The sequence below is a fragment of the Capricornis sumatraensis genome, chromosome 1 (assembly GCF_032405125.1).
Source record: "Capricornis sumatraensis isolate serow.1 chromosome 1, serow.2, whole genome shotgun sequence".
NCBI classification, from domain to species: Eukaryota; Metazoa; Chordata; class Mammalia; order Artiodactyla; family Bovidae; genus Capricornis; species Capricornis sumatraensis.
The window spans coordinates 8,147,152-8,162,458 of record NC_091069.1 but is presented as its reverse complement, the minus strand read 5'-3'; the positions used below and the strand labels follow the sequence as shown (position 1 = coordinate 8,162,458).

The window sequence follows — 15,307 nt, the reverse complement described above, 5'->3', positions numbered from 1 at the left end:
CACTTCTGTGGATCAACAAACGATAAAAATCCATTTTTAACCCATCCTGGTAGTGAGGGTTTGTCTGTATTAGGAAATAGCACGCTGTAGATGGAACAAGGCGAGACGGATTCCTTTTTCATCTCTGTGACGTGGGCTCTTCCTCTGCAGCACGAATCTGACAACTTCAGTGCGAAGGGACGAGGTGGAGGTGGTGGGGTGGCCCTTAAATAAAAATCAGATCTTGACTCTCCAGGACCTGAGATTTTTTTTTTTTTTCCCTCATCCTCACCTGATTGTTCTAGGGCAGTGTTGTTCAGAAGAACTTTCTGTGGTGATGGAAATGCTCGGTGAATCCATGTGACTGTCAAGCCATGCGACCCATGCAGAAGGAAGTGAATTTTTCATTTCATTTTGATTTATTTAAAATTGAGGATTTTCCTTGGTGGTCCAGTGGTTAAGACTCCCTGCATTGGAAACAAGGGTTCCATCCCTGATTGGGAAACTTAAGATCCCCACATGTTGTGGTGCAACCAGAAATAAATTAATAAAAATAAAATTGAAAAACTTCTGTATTGAGCAGCACAGTTCTAAGCTGAAAAGCTCCAATCCACTGAACTTTGGAGTGTTCTGAGTGAACGTGGACTCTGAAGACTACTTCCGTGGGTCCTGAGTGAGGCTCAGGCTGACCCTAGATTGGTGCTGCTAAGGAGTCCCCCCCAGCACAATGACCTTAGCCTAGGGTGTCCTCTTCCTGCCCACCCACCCCCCGCCCGCCCGACGTCAGCCTCTCCACACTTGGCGGGGTCTCCAGGCAAAACCCGCAGAAGGGGTGCTCATGTGCAAGGTGGCCTGGGAAAGAAAGGTCCCTGGAGCCAGCCAGGTCAGGAGCAGCTCCGGGACAGATGAATGAGCCCCCCTACAATCCCATGGGACCCCTCCCAGCATCTCCCCACCACCCCTGACTTTCTGCCCTCACAGCTAAACTGGACCCATTCAGTGAGCCCTGATTTGATCTCTGCCTCCACTAATTTTTCTGCTGGAAATGATTTACTAAAGGGAGAAACTACGGTATTGTGTGACGCTTTTGGGGACCTTGTAGAAAAAAACAGGCCAAAGGCAGTTTGTTTGTTTGGAGGGGTTGGCAGCTGGTGGGTGAAGGTTTGTTTTGGGGGCAGGGCCGAATGCGCTGCCTGACTCGGAAGGGTTAATCAGGGAGCTGGTGACGTCAGTCCTGATCTTTATCCCCTGGCACTGGGGCAGTGCCCGCCTCCTCACGGGGCTGTGTGCTCATTGGCTGTTGGCTGGAAGTACAGTGAGCAGACTTTTTTTTTTTCAATTAAGCCAAAGGGCAGGGCTGAGGCAGCCAATGACAGCTGCGCCCCAGCATATCTTGTGCAAGTGTGCCGGGGCCAGGCAGCATTCCCGGCGTCCACGCCGCCTGAAGCAGCTCCCGCCAGCATGCTCTGCCTGTGCTTGTATGTGCCCCTCATCGGGGAGGCCCAGACCGAGTTCCAGTACTTCGAGTCCAAGGGGCTTCCCGCCGAGCTGAAGTCCATCTTCAAACTCAGCGTCTTTATCCCCTCCCAGGAGTTCTCCACCTACCGCCAGTGGAAGCAGGTCTGTACCGGGACGCAGAAGGCAGGCAGGCGGGCACTTCATCAGCGTTGACTCAGTGAAGGCCCTAGCTGGTAGAGGGTCCCGTGCCTCCAGCTCGCTTGATTTCCAGCCATGCCAGTTTTTCCCCAGCAGGCGCATGGCTGTAGCCGGCTACAGGGCTGCGTCACGGGAGAGACTGGCTCTCATGTGACTTCCAAGGGAGGCTGGAATTATAGGGGAGGCACTTGTGGAAGAGGGAAAGGAATTTTCTTGCGGAGAGTGGGTGCGGGGCAGTGCAGGGCCAGAAAGTGGGGGCGTGGTCTGGCTGCTGCGGGGGTCTTTCTCTGAGCTGGGGGGAGGGGAGAGGCCCCTCATTGGAGGCACAGGAGTTGGAACTGTGGCTGCAGAGGCTAGAGGTGACAGGACTGTGCTCTGGGTGAAACAGACCAATGGGCAGGGGTGAGGGGACCTTCCTAGGGGGTCTCTTTGGAGCCGGAGGCAGCAGAGATCATTACCATTTTAAATACGGGGAAACAGCTACAGCGTCTGAGAGGGTCGCCTGCTCCTACAGGGACACCCCAGCTTCGCCAGTCAGCAGACCCCTTGCTGTCCCCTGGTTCTCTTGGTGGCAGTGGCAGTCAGAGTGTGCGCAGGGGGTGATGACGTGCTTATCCTAGGAAGGAGACCGGACTAGGGTAGAAGCGAGGGTTTAGACTGTTTTGAAACCAGCCGCACGAGCATGTTCTTGGGTTGTCTGTACCCCGGCACCCACCCCAACAAGTCACATGGATCACACTGGTGCCAGAGCAACGCAGATCCCAGCGAGCTTCGTTCCTCGCGTTCGCCTCCTCCCTAAATGACTTGCAGGTTCTACTTCCACTCCTCTCATAAAGCTAGGATGATTACCTGTATGTCATCTGTGTCATTCTTGGTGGAGAGCAGAAATGCCTGCAGGAAGTTAACCCGAGTCCACAGAGTTGATAGAACATGTACCAGCGTCTGTCTCACATTCCAGTCACACCCCCGAGCTGGTCTTTGGATCATGTTAAGTGACACAGTATCTGGAGAGAACCAGCTAGCCAATGATCCATCAATTTCCATATCCACCGGCTCAGAAGACTTGGAAACCCACAATGGTTTGTGGATAGAGGATGTTATTTCTCGCTGAGAGAATTGGGCAACGCAAGGAGACTCTACCCATTTTCTTTAGATTTTTCGGTCCTAGTTTTGGGGTGTTGCTGGGTTGGAGTGACTCATGTATATTCCCCACCTTCTTGAGATTAACCTTTACAATGGCAGCAGGTTCTCTCAATAGGGAGGTGACTGGAATCCAACAGGCCTGGCTTGAATGCCGCCTACCACTTCCCTAGCTGCATGACCTTGGATAAATTACTTAGCCTCTCAGAACTTCTGTTTCAGACTCTGAAAAGTGAGGGAAATGCCAGCCCCCCACCTCTTAGAGATATTTGCAAGGATTCATCAGGTTACTCAAGGTAAAGCATTTAGCAGGACCTGGGGTACAAGCCAAGTGCTTGTGCTTTTGTGGAAAACTTCCAGTTGCTAAGCATCCAAAATGGGCTACAGCTGCTTGAACCAAGCTCATCTCTAAGCACAGGTGCAGATTTCTGGACCCTCACTGCCAAGGAAAGGGTCTCTTAAAGCCCCCTTGGGTTACCGAACTATTCCTGAGTCAAGCTGCCCTGCTTTCCAGGGCCTGATTAATAAGGAAGCTGAGGTTGGTTACAGCATCTGGCTCCCCCGAGATCTGAGACAGTCAGCACCTTCAAGCACAGGCCCAAAAATAGTTCCTGTGGGTCGTAGCACTTCCCCAGCCTCCAGAGTTCTCTCTGACGGTGTCTCCACCAAGCAGGCCTTGCTTGGGGCCAGCTCTGCCCGGTACCTTTACCCGGGTCACCCCCGACTGTTCTTGGGCCAGTGCCACTGTTAAGAATAAAAGCGCAAGGTGCAGAGTTTCTGCAGAAATCTGGAGCTCCGGGGCCACCCCGCATGTGGGCAGAGGGCACGTGGGGCTGAGGCCTGGCTCCAGGGACAGTGCCGCAGGGAGCTGGGCAGCTAACCTGGTGAAACCAGAAAGGCTCAAGCCCACCATTGTCGGCCTCTGTCTGAAGAGCTTCTCTCAGGGACTGATTTTTTCCCTTGTCAATCGCGAGGGAAGCACGGCGGGCTCTCAGCTGGGTTCTGGCCGGCCCTTGGGCATCCAGGCGGTGACCCTGGGAGTGGAGGAGGGGAAGTGTCTCGGGTCACCAGGCCACCTCATGGATGAGCACTTGTTTTCCCGAGGACGGGGCACCACAGGCGGGAGAAGTTGGTGTTTGAGCCCAGGGACAAAACCTTTCTTTTCTTTTCTTTTCTAGAAAATTGTACAAGCTGGCGACAAAGACCTCGATGGGCAGCTAGACTTCGAAGAGTTCGTCCACTATCTCCAAGATCACGAGAAGAAACTGAGGCTGGTGTTCAAGAGTTTGGACAAAAAGAATGATGGTGAGCGTTGTCCCCAGGGCCAGCAGCTGCCCGGCAGTCCTGGGCCTCTGCGCCAGGCTGGCCCCAGCTTCACGGCCTTTGTTGTTCCAGGGAGGATCGATGCCCAGGAGATCATGCAGTCCCTGCGGGACCTGGGGGTCAAGATATCTGAGCAGCAGGCAGAAAAAATCCTCAAGAGGTGAGTGCATGCGTAACCAGCCCCTGGGTTTGCTTTAACAAAAGTGTGACGAAAGAAAGATTCTTGGACTCGCTCCGCAGTGCCATTCATTGTATTAACCCTGTTTCCATGAACTTTGGCTCCTGGTGTTTGGAAGGGATGAATAAGTAACCCCTCCCAGAGACCAGCCGCTCCCCAGGGTCCAGGTCAGCTCCCAGTGGAAGAAGCGCAAATCCCCTGGCAGGGTGCCCAGTGCCAGCCACTCTCAAAGACTAGTGGGAAGATTTCAGTAGGTGAAAGGCGAGCAAGGAACACTCTTCTCTGGCTGGTCGTGCAGGGAGGGGCAGGGCTCACAGGGCCGCCCTCCAGTGAGGGGAACCTCCTCTTAACTTCACACTCAGATGCACTGCCCCAGGCAAATGGTGATCCTAGGCGCTGGGAACTCCCACCAGAGCAGCCCTGCAGTCGCCTCCTGTCCTCCTCAGCCCCCTTAAGTCCCGGGGGGCCCAAAGCCGGCTGGTAGGAATGCAGCCCCTGGCCCTCGCTCCCCTCACCTGCAGAGCGCATCCTCACGCCATGCTGTGCCGTGTGCTCACCTCACTCACCTCCGCGCAGAGCACTTACTTGTGTTGTTTCTCCTCTCTCCTCTGCATCCTCCTTTTGTCTGTCTGTCAGAATACGAACGGGCCACTTCTGGGGCCCTGTCACCTAGTAAGTATCCGTGTCACCCTGGGGACCTCTTCCTGCCTCCTTAACTTCTGTGCCTGATCAGATCGGTGTGCTCGTGGGCCATTACATCCCTGTGTCTGTGCCAAGTGGGGTGTGGAGCCACCTGGCCCCTTCTCCTCCGGGGCAGGGGCACCTTCCGTGGTTTCCTGGTGGCCACGCGCCTTCCCTTGGCTCCCCTGGAGGTCGGGGCAGGGTGGGGGTTGCGGCTGACAGGTGGGGCCTGAGTCCACTTGGGTGACCGTGCGTGTGTCTCGCAGCATGGACAAAAACGGCACGATGACCATCGACTGGAACGAGTGGCGAGACTACCACCTCCTGCACCCCGTGGAGAACATCCCTGAGATCATCCTCTACTGGAAGCACTCCACGGTGAGCCCCGCCTCCCAGGGCCGGAAGGTGGTCTCTCCTTCCCCCGTCCAGAGGGTCCCGTCCGCCCAGCATCAGCCCCCATCCTGCTGGGGGTTCCCGGCCTGCCCCCTCTTCCGCAGCAGGGCTGTTCACTCCTCTGCCAGCCCTCCAGGTGCTCCCTCCGTCTCCCACGTGCCAGCCAACCTAAACGGCCCTGCCCATTTCCCAAACACGGATTCCCTCTGCCAGAAAGGGTACCCTCCTGTCGCCCCCGTTGCTGCCCAATCTTCAGGGTCCACCCTTCTCGCTGAGCCCTCTGGTTTTCTCAAAGCCTCCTGGGGGGCAGTGGGAGCTGCCCGGTAAAGAGCAAATAGCCGAGCTGTTAAGTGTCTTCCCCCTCCCCCACCCCAGTTTTTGTGTCATTTCCCTCTGTGGCAAAAGAATGCCTCCCCACTGCCACACACATACAGCTCTTTCACCTCTGATCAGAGGCACACAGCACCCTCACTGGTGGTGGCCCTGTTGACCCCCCCTGCCCGTGTGCCCCCTCCGTGCACAAGCATCCCTTTCTGCTCCTCCTTGCTGAGTGCCCCCTGGTCGCAGTCCTAGCACCATCCCATGCCACCAGCTCTAAGAGGGGACGCCTGGCATCTTTATGGGGTGAAATTAAGTGGGCACGCCATAGGTAGGAGCCGGCTGCCCCCCAGGCTGGGCCTGTGCCCCCCGGGCTTGGAGCAGAGCTGGCTCTGCCAGCCGCCCCAGGAGAGAGGGCGCCTCTCAGGCAGCACAGCCCTCTCGTGTTTGCAGAAGCCTTGCATAACGCTCTGCCGGCGCGATCCGGTTACTCTTCGGGTTTCAGAAGAATTTTTACCCCGGTTACACATCATGTTTCAGAAGAATTTTTACCCCCGACTTGATCCTTTGAGCACAGCCAGCCTGGCAGTCCTCAGCTGAAATGCCTTTGTAAGCTGTTCTTGCAGGAGCCCCTGGTGGCATCTGGACGGGCTGTCCTCCTGGTTTTGTACCTGCATGTTTCCAGCTCTGCTTTCAGACCCTAACCTCGGCCTCTCTCTCCAAGGCCACAGACGGCTCAGAGCTTTGCCTCCTCCACAGGGTGGGGGTGGGGGGTGTGCAGAATGGTGGTGGTTCCATTTTAGACAGTGGAAGGCAGTAGACCTAGCTGGCGGCGCTCGTTCAGCCAGAAGCTTTGGGAGCCTGCTTGATTTATTGGTGTTGGCGTTCCTTACAGATCTTTGATGTGGGTGAGAATCTGACAGTCCCCGATGAGTTCACGGTGGAGGAGAGGCAGACGGGGATGTGGTGGAGGCACCTGGTGGCCGGCGGTGGGGCGGGGGCCGTATCGAGAACCTGCACGGCCCCCCTGGACAGACTCAAGGTGCTCATGCAGGTATGTACGCAGGAAGACGGGCCCTGAGCCGCCTGTTTCCTCCTTGGGGTTCTTTGGTCGGTTGGCTTCCCTGCCCTTGTCTGGGGCCTTGCTCTGGGCCCATACCTTTCTTAAATCAGATTGGAGTTATTGCTCCGACCAGGGTGACATTAGATCCTGGCCCAGGTGACCTTTTGCGCATTGCTGATCTAATTTTATCTGAGGCTTTTAAGCCAGGAGTCACATTACAGGGCTGTAATGTGGTCAGCTGACCCCAGTGAGAACTGGGGTGTGGCAGGAACCTGTCACCTTATGTACATCTTATGTAGACCACTGCATGGGGGGCTGTGCAAGCTGATCCTCACCTGGCCCAGATACTAGTTCCCTGGCCGAGTGCCCGATTCCAAGTCCACAGGGCAGAGATAAGCTGAATGCACGTCAGGGGTAGGGTTGTGAAATCGACCTGCCTGAGGACACACCACTGGACTTCAGTGTCATCTGAACAGTGGCCAGTCACCCTCTTGTTCCCTGGCTGGTGTTCTGGCATTTTTTAATGCCAGGAACCCTGCTCAGAAAAGGTGTCAGCCTCTCCCTGCCTCCTTTCTCTGCCTCGGTTCAAGGTCTATGGACAGAAGAAGGTGCCAAATTAGGGAGATGGAGTGGTTTGGGCAGAGGAGCTCTGGGCCTGGGACCTGATCCGGGGTCCCTCCCTCCCATCTGGGTGACCGTGAGCACTTCCCTTCACTCCCAGGACTTCTATTCCTCTGGAAACTAAGAGGCTCAAACCAGTTGCCTCGTCAGTTTGTTTTTCTTCCCCAAATCCCTGGGAATGCTGTAGAGATGAAAAGCTGTCCTTGGGTGAAATGACTAGGCTGGGAATGCGTTCAGTTAATGGGAGTAGGAGAGGGGTCGTGGGTAGGGGGCTCATGGATTGGCCGGTCTGATGATGGTTGAAACTTATTATGGGTTCATGGAAGCTCCTCTGTATTTTTATATATGCTTGAAAGTTTTTCCATAATAAAAAGTTCAATTTTTTTTTTTAAGTAGTCCTCATGGAGTTGTAAGAGGTGTTTAGCACGGTGTTGGGATATAAACATTGGGTGCACAGCAAAAAGTCTGGTTGGACCCACAGCCACGTTAGACTCTCAGGTGCTGAGTCGGTCTCAGGCACAAGAGGGCAGAGCCTTGCCTGCCGACCTCCCATCCTAGTTCTTGGTCAGACGATGCTGGCTCCCTGTGGCTCCTGCTGACCTCTTGTCCTTCCCTCCCCAGGTCCACGCCTCCCGCAGCAACAACATGTGCATCGTGGGTGGGTTCACCCAGATGATTCGAGAAGGAGGAGCCCGATCACTCTGGCGGGGCAACGGCATCAACGTCCTCAAAATCGCCCCCGAGTCAGCCATCAAATTCATGGCCTATGAGCAGGTGAGGACCCGGCTCTCCAGGGAGAGTCGCCCCTTAGCACCTGCATCCTGAACGCCCCCTGGGACAAGGTCCCTGCCCTGCTGATCCCTGGAACCCGGAGCCAGGCCTTGAACCTGAGGGACAGCCGGGCCAGGTGGGGGATGGAGGGGCCTGGGTCTGAGCCCCGCCTGCCCCACTAGCCTGTTCCACTGGGGGCCAGTGCCTGCCTTCTCTGGGCTGCATCGAAAGCCCAGGGGACACCAGGTCTCAGTTAAACCTGATCGGCTCCGGGAGGATGGGCGGGGCAGCAACAAGTGTGCTGGTCTCCAGCAGAGGGGTTTCAGTTTGTTGGCTCCTTATTTCAGATCAAACGTCTCATTGGGAGTGACCAGGAGACTCTGAGGATTCACGAGAGGCTTGTGGCAGGGTCCTTGGCAGGGGCCATCGCCCAGAGTAGTATCTACCCGATGGAGGTGAGGGCCACGTCAGTGCTGGGGCGGGCAGCCCGTGTGGAGGTGGGCGGGCGGACTGGGCCCTACTCAGGCTTCCATCACCCGCCCTGGGCTCTGCAGGTCCTGAAGACTCGGATGGCCCTGCGCAAGACAGGCCAGTACTCGGGCATGGTGGACTGTGCCAGGAAGATCCTGGCCCGAGAAGGCATGGCCGCCTTCTACAAAGGCTACGTCCCCAACATGCTGGGCATCATCCCTTACGCTGGCATAGACCTGGCCGTCTATGAGGTGAGGCCCCCTGGAGGATTCAGGCCCCTTGAGCAGCAGGAGAGATTCAGAACCCCCCTCCCGGCCATGTGTCATCCCTCCCCAGTACCCCCTCCCCACGTTGTCTCCTTCCAAATTCCTTTGTCCCTTGCAAGGGGTTTCCTGCCACACTGCCTGCCCATGGCAGCCCCCAGGGTCTGTACCCCAGGGGCTTGGCTGACAGATCTGGAGAGCGCGGTGCCCTGAGGGCTCCCTGGCCCCCTGCAGGCTCCAGAGCACAGGGGTCCAGCCCTCCGAGGAGAAGAAGGGGTTGCTGCCCCTGCTTCCTCCCCCACTACCATCCTATCTGGGAATCCCCAGTGACAGCAGAAATAAAGGGCAGGCCAGTCAGGAGCTCAGCCAGCCCCCAGGGCCAGCCCAGGCCAAGCGAGTTGGGTTACTGTGGCCTTGCGGATCCCATCCATGTGACTGGGCAGCGCCTCCTATGTGGATCCGATATCTACCCCCAACCCCCAACCCCCCCAAGTCTCTCCCTGCCTCTCAGGCTTTTCCCTCCTGGGGCCTGCAGGCACTTCAGCTCATCCCTGCCCCGCTGTACCCTTGCAGACGCTCAAGAATGCCTGGCTGCAGCGCTATGCAGTGAACAGTGCAGACCCTGGTGTGTTTGTGCTCCTGGCCTGTGGCACCATGTCCAGCACCTGTGGCCAGCTGGCCAGCTACCCACTGGCCCTGGTCAGGACCCGGATGCAGGCCCAAGGTAAGGCTAGTCGGCCCCCAGGGCCCCATCTCCCCTGGGGGCAGGTTGGGATATAGGGAGGAGCCGCCGAAAGGCCCCTGACGGGTGGCCTCTCTCACTACAGCCTCCATGGAGGGCGCTCCCGAGGTGACCATGAGCAGCCTCTTCAAACAGATTCTGCGGACCGAGGGGGCCTTTGGCCTGTACCGGGGGCTGGCCCCCAACTTCATGAAGGTGATCCCAGCCGTGAGCATCAGCTATGTGGTGTATGAGAACCTGAAGATCACCCTGGGCGTGCAGTCGCGGTGACAGGCGTGGGACCAGCTGCCTGCGCAGACTCGCTGATCCCGGGCTCCCAGCCCTGGGATGTGTAGCCATCTCATTCTGTGAATGTACCAACACTACGCTGACTGAAGCCAAGCTGTGAAAACCCTGGGGTGCGCCCGCAAGTTGGGGGGGACAGAGCTGGCAGGCCCACCGGGTGCGTCCCGCTGACCCCGGCCCACCCGCATGTCCGTCCAGGGAGGACCTGTGAGTGTTCCTCAGGGCCCAGGGCTCAGCAGGACATGGGCCCGAGCGCGTGGGGGCTGAACGCTGCCCAGGGTTGCCTGCAGAAGAGCAGGGCTGGGAGGCCAGCTTCATCCTCCCATCGCATCCTCGCAGCCGGGCCATTGGCGCGGGCCGTCTTCTGGCCTGCTGAGCGTCTTCCCCAGGGGGCCCACTTCGCTTCCTCCCTCGCTGCTGTTGTCAATGGTAGGAAGAGGGGCCCCTGCCCTCTCCCCACGCTGCTCCTCTCCCCTCAGTCCATGGGGAAGGGTAGTTGTACCTGAAACCTGAGCCCAGCTTCCCAACCAGCCGCCCTGCCGCTGGCTGGCTGGTGCAGGGAAGAGGGCTTCCAAGCTGCCCAGCAGGCGGGCACCTGGATGCACGTCTGCATGACGGGGGGCCAGGCTGCCTGGCGTCCTGGCGCATGGCTTCACAGGTCCTGGAACCCAGAGGGCCTCTGCTCCCTGCCGCTGAGGGGGGCTCATGAGGCTCTGAGCTGGGCCCGGACTCTGTCAGGACTGGCACCAGCTCAGAACCAAGTCCCTCTGCCCCGCTGGCATGAGGGCAGTGGGCATCGTGTCGGAGCAGAAAGGGCCATGTCTGCCCTGCGTCTGCATGCTCTGGCAAGAGAAGGAAGAGGTGTTCAAGGCCTTAATGATTACGTATCATTGGAAGAAGGGTTTCGTTCAGAAAGAGAAGCTGAACAAACATGCAGGTTCTGGTCTTCCAGAAGGAAGACAGAGAGCCAACGGCTTGGCTGACCGCATTTAAGTCTGTTTCTGACGCCCCTGGGGACTTGCATCTGATCCCCACGGGGGCCAAGTGGGACCACTTCACATTCCGCTGATGCAATGTGTCACACTGCTTGGAGCCTATTTATTTTGTATTTATTTGAACAGAGTTATGTCCTAACTATTTTTATAGATTCGTTTAATTAATAGCCTGTCATTTTCAAGTTCATTTTTTATTCATATTTATGTTCCTGGTGGATTGTACCTTCCCGGCCCCCGTGAGGTGAGGTGGGGAGAGGAAGCAGGGGGCCGTGGGCGTGGCCCTCGTGCCTGTCCACAGAAAGCCAAAGAAGGCAGAAGGGCCCTGACCACAGAGAGACAGGCCCTTGGCAGGTTAGGAGGCGAGGGGGCCAGCACCCAGGAAGCCTTAGGAGCTGGAAGGGAAGAGGGAGGGAAACTCCCACTCCATTGAAGATGGAAGTCCAAATCATTTCTTGGACTGGGGAGGGATTTCTTTATTTTCCCCCCTTTTTGAAGGATAGGGCAGTGAGGTACCTATCACTGTGAGTTTGGGGGTGAGGGCCGGAGGAGAAGGCCACTAGCTCCCCCCACCATCCCCTGTGAAGCGGGCTCCCTCTGTCCCAGCCACCCCCCCCCAACCCACTCCCCCCCTGCTCAGTAATGCTGGTCTCCGTGCACGTGCACGGCCACACTCACCGGAATGGCCCGATGAGGACAATTCAAATATGATGCAAAGATCAATGCAAAAATTACTGTTATATATAGAGTTGTAACTGGAATTGGTGACAAAGCAAATTAAGAAAGAATTGGGAGTTGTCATCTAAAACAGCCTTCTAATAAAGTTGTTTAAGAGCTGATGACAGAGTCATGGTTTTGCTGACCTGGGCTTGGGTGGCACGGGGCTGTTTCCTCATTAGAATTTTGTGTCACTCAAGTCCCTTCAGTCGTGTCCGACTCTCTGTGACCCCATGGGCTGTAGCCCGCCAGGCTCCTTTGTCCATGGGATTCTCCAGGCAAGAATACTGGAATGGGTTGGCATTTCCTTCAGGGGATCTTCCTGGACTGGGGATCGAACCCGAATCTCCTGCCCTGGCAGGCGGATTCTTTACCGCTGAGCCACCAGGGAAGCCCACGTGTTAAGAGTACAAATCCATTTGTCTCTTGAGAGGACATGAGAAAACTTTGCCCTCCCTTCACTCAGAGCAGCTCCCCCTTCCAGGCTTCTCAAGGCACCCTCTCCTTAGAATGGGTGTTTGTTAGCTTTGGGGTGCTCCGACCGGTCGCCAGTGCCCCGGGAGTTCCTGCATCCGGGGGTCCTTCCTCGACCCTCACCTGGTCCAGCCTATCCAGGGCAGAGCTGATCCCTCAATGCTGCTAGAAGCCCCTCCTGACTCCTCTTCCTCTCAAACTTGCAGGCTGCCCCTCTCCAGCTGCAGAGTTGGTCCCTCTCCGTCCCTCTGGAGGGCCCCCCAACACTCTTTTTTGCTTTGTGGAAACGGAATGTTGGCACCTGTACCTCCAGCATCTAAGACCGTGCCCAGTGCAAAGAAGTGTTCATTAAGTAACTCCACACCCCAGTCCCCCAGCAAGCCCTGGGTGCCACTGGTAGGGGTGGGGTGGGGCAGCGTACTATGAAGCAGCTTAGGGAACGTGCCAGGGAGCTCTGGCTTTCAGAGGCCGTAAGGGGACACGAGTATGTGAAATGCGTATGCCACTTGTGCTGGGTTCAACAGGGACCACTCCACACCCCCCAAATTTATGTCCTTTGGGAACTTCAGACGTCGCTTAATTTGGAGACAGGGTTTTTGCAGAAGTGATCAAGTCACGATGGGCTCGTCCTGGGCTAGGGTGGGCCCTAAGTCCAAGGACTGAAGAAGAGGGAAATCGACACGGAAGAGAGCGCCACGTGAGTGAATGGCGTGATGAATGCACACTCAGACACCAAGGGTTGCGGGCAGCCGCCTGAGGCGAGGGGAGAGGCAGCCACGCTTTCCGCCTCAGACCCTCCGGAAGGAGCCAAACCTGCCGCCGGGGGTTTCTGGCTTCTGGCCTCCTGCACTGAGAGAATTCCATTCCATTGTTTTCCACCATCCAAGCTCTGGGTGGTTTGTTATAGCTAGGAAAGTAACACACCACTTGTGTCACCTTGTTACCAGGGCAACGGGCATAAACCGTTTCCCAACCACTGGGACCCCCCACCTGGCCACCCCATCCAGGCTTCTTGGGATGGTGGCCGGGTCCCACGTTCCCAGGTGCTCCGTCCCACTCACTGGGAGAGCGGCTCCTCCAGCACAGAAGTTTGTTTTGGGAGGCGGGTGACAATGTTGGTCACCAAGCCAACCTTCCTGAGGTTGCCTCCTTGTTCCTTCCTCCCTCCTTCCAATCTTAATTATTTAGTTGGCTGCCCCAGGTCTTAGTTCCAGCATGTGAGAGCTAGTTCCCTGACCAGGAATCGAACCCAGTGCCCTTGCTTTGAGAGCACAGTCTCAGCCCCTGGACCAGGGGAGTCTCCTCCATCCAGTCTTTAATCACATGTCACCTTCTTACGGAGGCTTTCCTTGGCCACCTTACAGGGTCAGCCCTGTTCCCCCCACAGCACAGTTCATTCCCCTCCCCATTTGTTTCTCTCCCTCGTACTTCTCACCACCAATTAGAGGACCAACTTTCTCATATGCTGGTCCCAGTAGGTGCCCAGCACCCACTACAGGCCTAGCAAGTAGTTCGTCACTGGATAAAATCCATGCACATGTCCTGTCGTGTGGGAGGCAAAATTGCATCCCCTCCCAAAGACATGCACGTCCTAATCCCCAGAACCAGTGCATTAGGTGGCAAGGCAAACAAAGGCTAATTAAGGTAACAGATGGAATTAGGTTTGCCAATCAGCTGACTTTCAAACAGGGAGAGAGAGTAGCCTGGATTATCCAAGTGGACCCAAGATCACAAGATGCTTCCTTGTGGGAGGGGAAGGCAGGGAGAGAGCCAGGGAGATTGGACAAAGGACTCAGCCCGGGGCTGCTTGCTTTGAAGATGGAGGAAGGAGCCCTGAGTCAAAGATTCCTGTGGCCTCTAGAAACTGGAAAAGGCAAGGTCAAGCCTCCCAGAAAACCTCCAGAAGGAACGCTGCCTTGAGGATGACCTTGACTTTAGCCCAGTGAGACACACTCCAGAACTCCGACCTCCAGACGCCCCTTGGGAGGGCTGTTGGGACGTTGAAATGAGACAGGAAATGGAAATGGCCGGTCCTTAAACACTTGCAGTGCCCCAGCCCTATCCTGGATTCCAAACACGGAGTAATTTCCCCTAAATGCTTTTTCATTCCACTCCTCCCCTGCCTCCCCCCCACCACCCCCACCCCGGCCCCCGCTGAGGAGGTCTGGGATCTCTGGCTTTGGGGGCTGGGGTGGGAGGGTGGGGGGACCTGGCCCATGTTCTGGGCACTTCCTTCCTGGAGCGAGACCCTTTCATCTCAGTCCCGGGAGTGCCATCGCTGAGCTCCAGCTCTGTGCACACAGGGGACAAGGGCTGCTGCCGCCATGTCCCCATTTTACAAAGGTGGAAACTAAGACCCTGGAAGGGGCAGGGGCTTGCCCAGGGCCTCCCTGGGAACAGGTGACAAGACCTTGAAGCAGATCAGAGTGACCCACTCTGGCTGTGTGCTTTGGGGTGAAGATACGGCTGGCCCTGCCCCCACACGAGGCCTGGCAGCCTTGGACCCACTCCACGACCCACCTGCGGGGAGCTTCACTGAGGGGCAGGGGCTCCTTGCCTGACCTCAGGTAGGTGACACTTGGTCCCTGGCCACTCTCCCGGCCAGGAGGCCCCAGAGAGCTGGGGAAAAGTGACGCAGGGCTGTGCTTGAATCCTGGTACCTGGCAGTGTGATCTCAGGCAAGTTTCATGCCTCTCTAAGCCTCAGTTTCCTCATGAGGAAGATGGGCACGGTATTTGCCTTACAGCTCAGGGCCAGGTGGAACGCCAGATTCATCCAAAGGGCAAATGTTGGGAATTTCCTGGAGGTCCAGGGGTTAGGGCCCTGTGCTCTCAATGTGGAGGGCCCCGGGTTCAATCCCTGGTCGGGAAACAGAGATCCTACAAACCACGACCCAGCTAAAACATACATATATTCTTTTTCTTTTTAAAGGGCATAGGTTGAACCAAGATTCAAAACAGCTTTGCTGACTGAAGCCCCAAGCCTGGTTCTCCTCCTTGGTTCACGGCCAGGCTGCCCCCAGGCCCCATCTCACCAGTCCCAGTGGACTGGAATGTAGGGGAAGGGTGAGAGGAGGGGCAGCCTGCACGCCGGGCCCCACTGCCCAAGCATGGACCTTGGTCTCTGCCGCCCAGGGCCAGCGAGGAAGCAGGAGCAGACCAGCGAGGCCCGGCCAGAGGAGCTGGAGAGGCTGCCAGTGCCGGGTGGGAAGAAGGCCAGTGGGAGGGCAGTGATGCAGGA

General features: G+C 56.9%; 1 protein-coding gene across 6 annotated transcripts in view; it reads left to right on the top strand.

The window, feature by feature from the left end:
• SLC25A25 (solute carrier family 25 member 25) overlaps positions 1 to 11,675 on the top strand; it is a 33,391-nt gene extending 21,716 nt beyond the window's left edge. For 2 of the 6 annotated variants that reach the window (XM_068984892.1, XM_068984908.1), the window contains exons 2-11: positions 3,954 to 4,080; positions 4,171 to 4,258; positions 4,913 to 4,948; positions 5,224 to 5,335; positions 6,564 to 6,722; positions 7,974 to 8,126; positions 8,471 to 8,578; positions 8,678 to 8,845; positions 9,431 to 9,581; positions 9,685 to 11,675. In XM_068984892.1, the coding sequence (XP_068840993.1) occupies positions 3,954 to 4,080; positions 4,171 to 4,258; positions 4,913 to 4,948; positions 5,224 to 5,335; positions 6,564 to 6,722; positions 7,974 to 8,126; positions 8,471 to 8,578; positions 8,678 to 8,845; positions 9,431 to 9,581; positions 9,685 to 9,869 (1,287 nt within the window). In that variant the 3' untranslated portion in view covers positions 9,870 to 11,675. Of the gene's footprint in view, positions 1 to 1,404; positions 1,600 to 3,953; positions 4,081 to 4,170; positions 4,259 to 4,912; positions 4,949 to 5,223; positions 5,336 to 6,563; positions 6,723 to 7,973; positions 8,127 to 8,470; positions 8,579 to 8,677; positions 8,846 to 9,430; positions 9,582 to 9,684 lie in introns of those variants that run through there. The other 4 variants (XM_068984900.1, XM_068984917.1, XM_068984927.1 and 1 more) reach the window with 3 other exon arrangements.
• Positions 11,676 to 15,307: the final 3,632 nt, after the last annotated feature.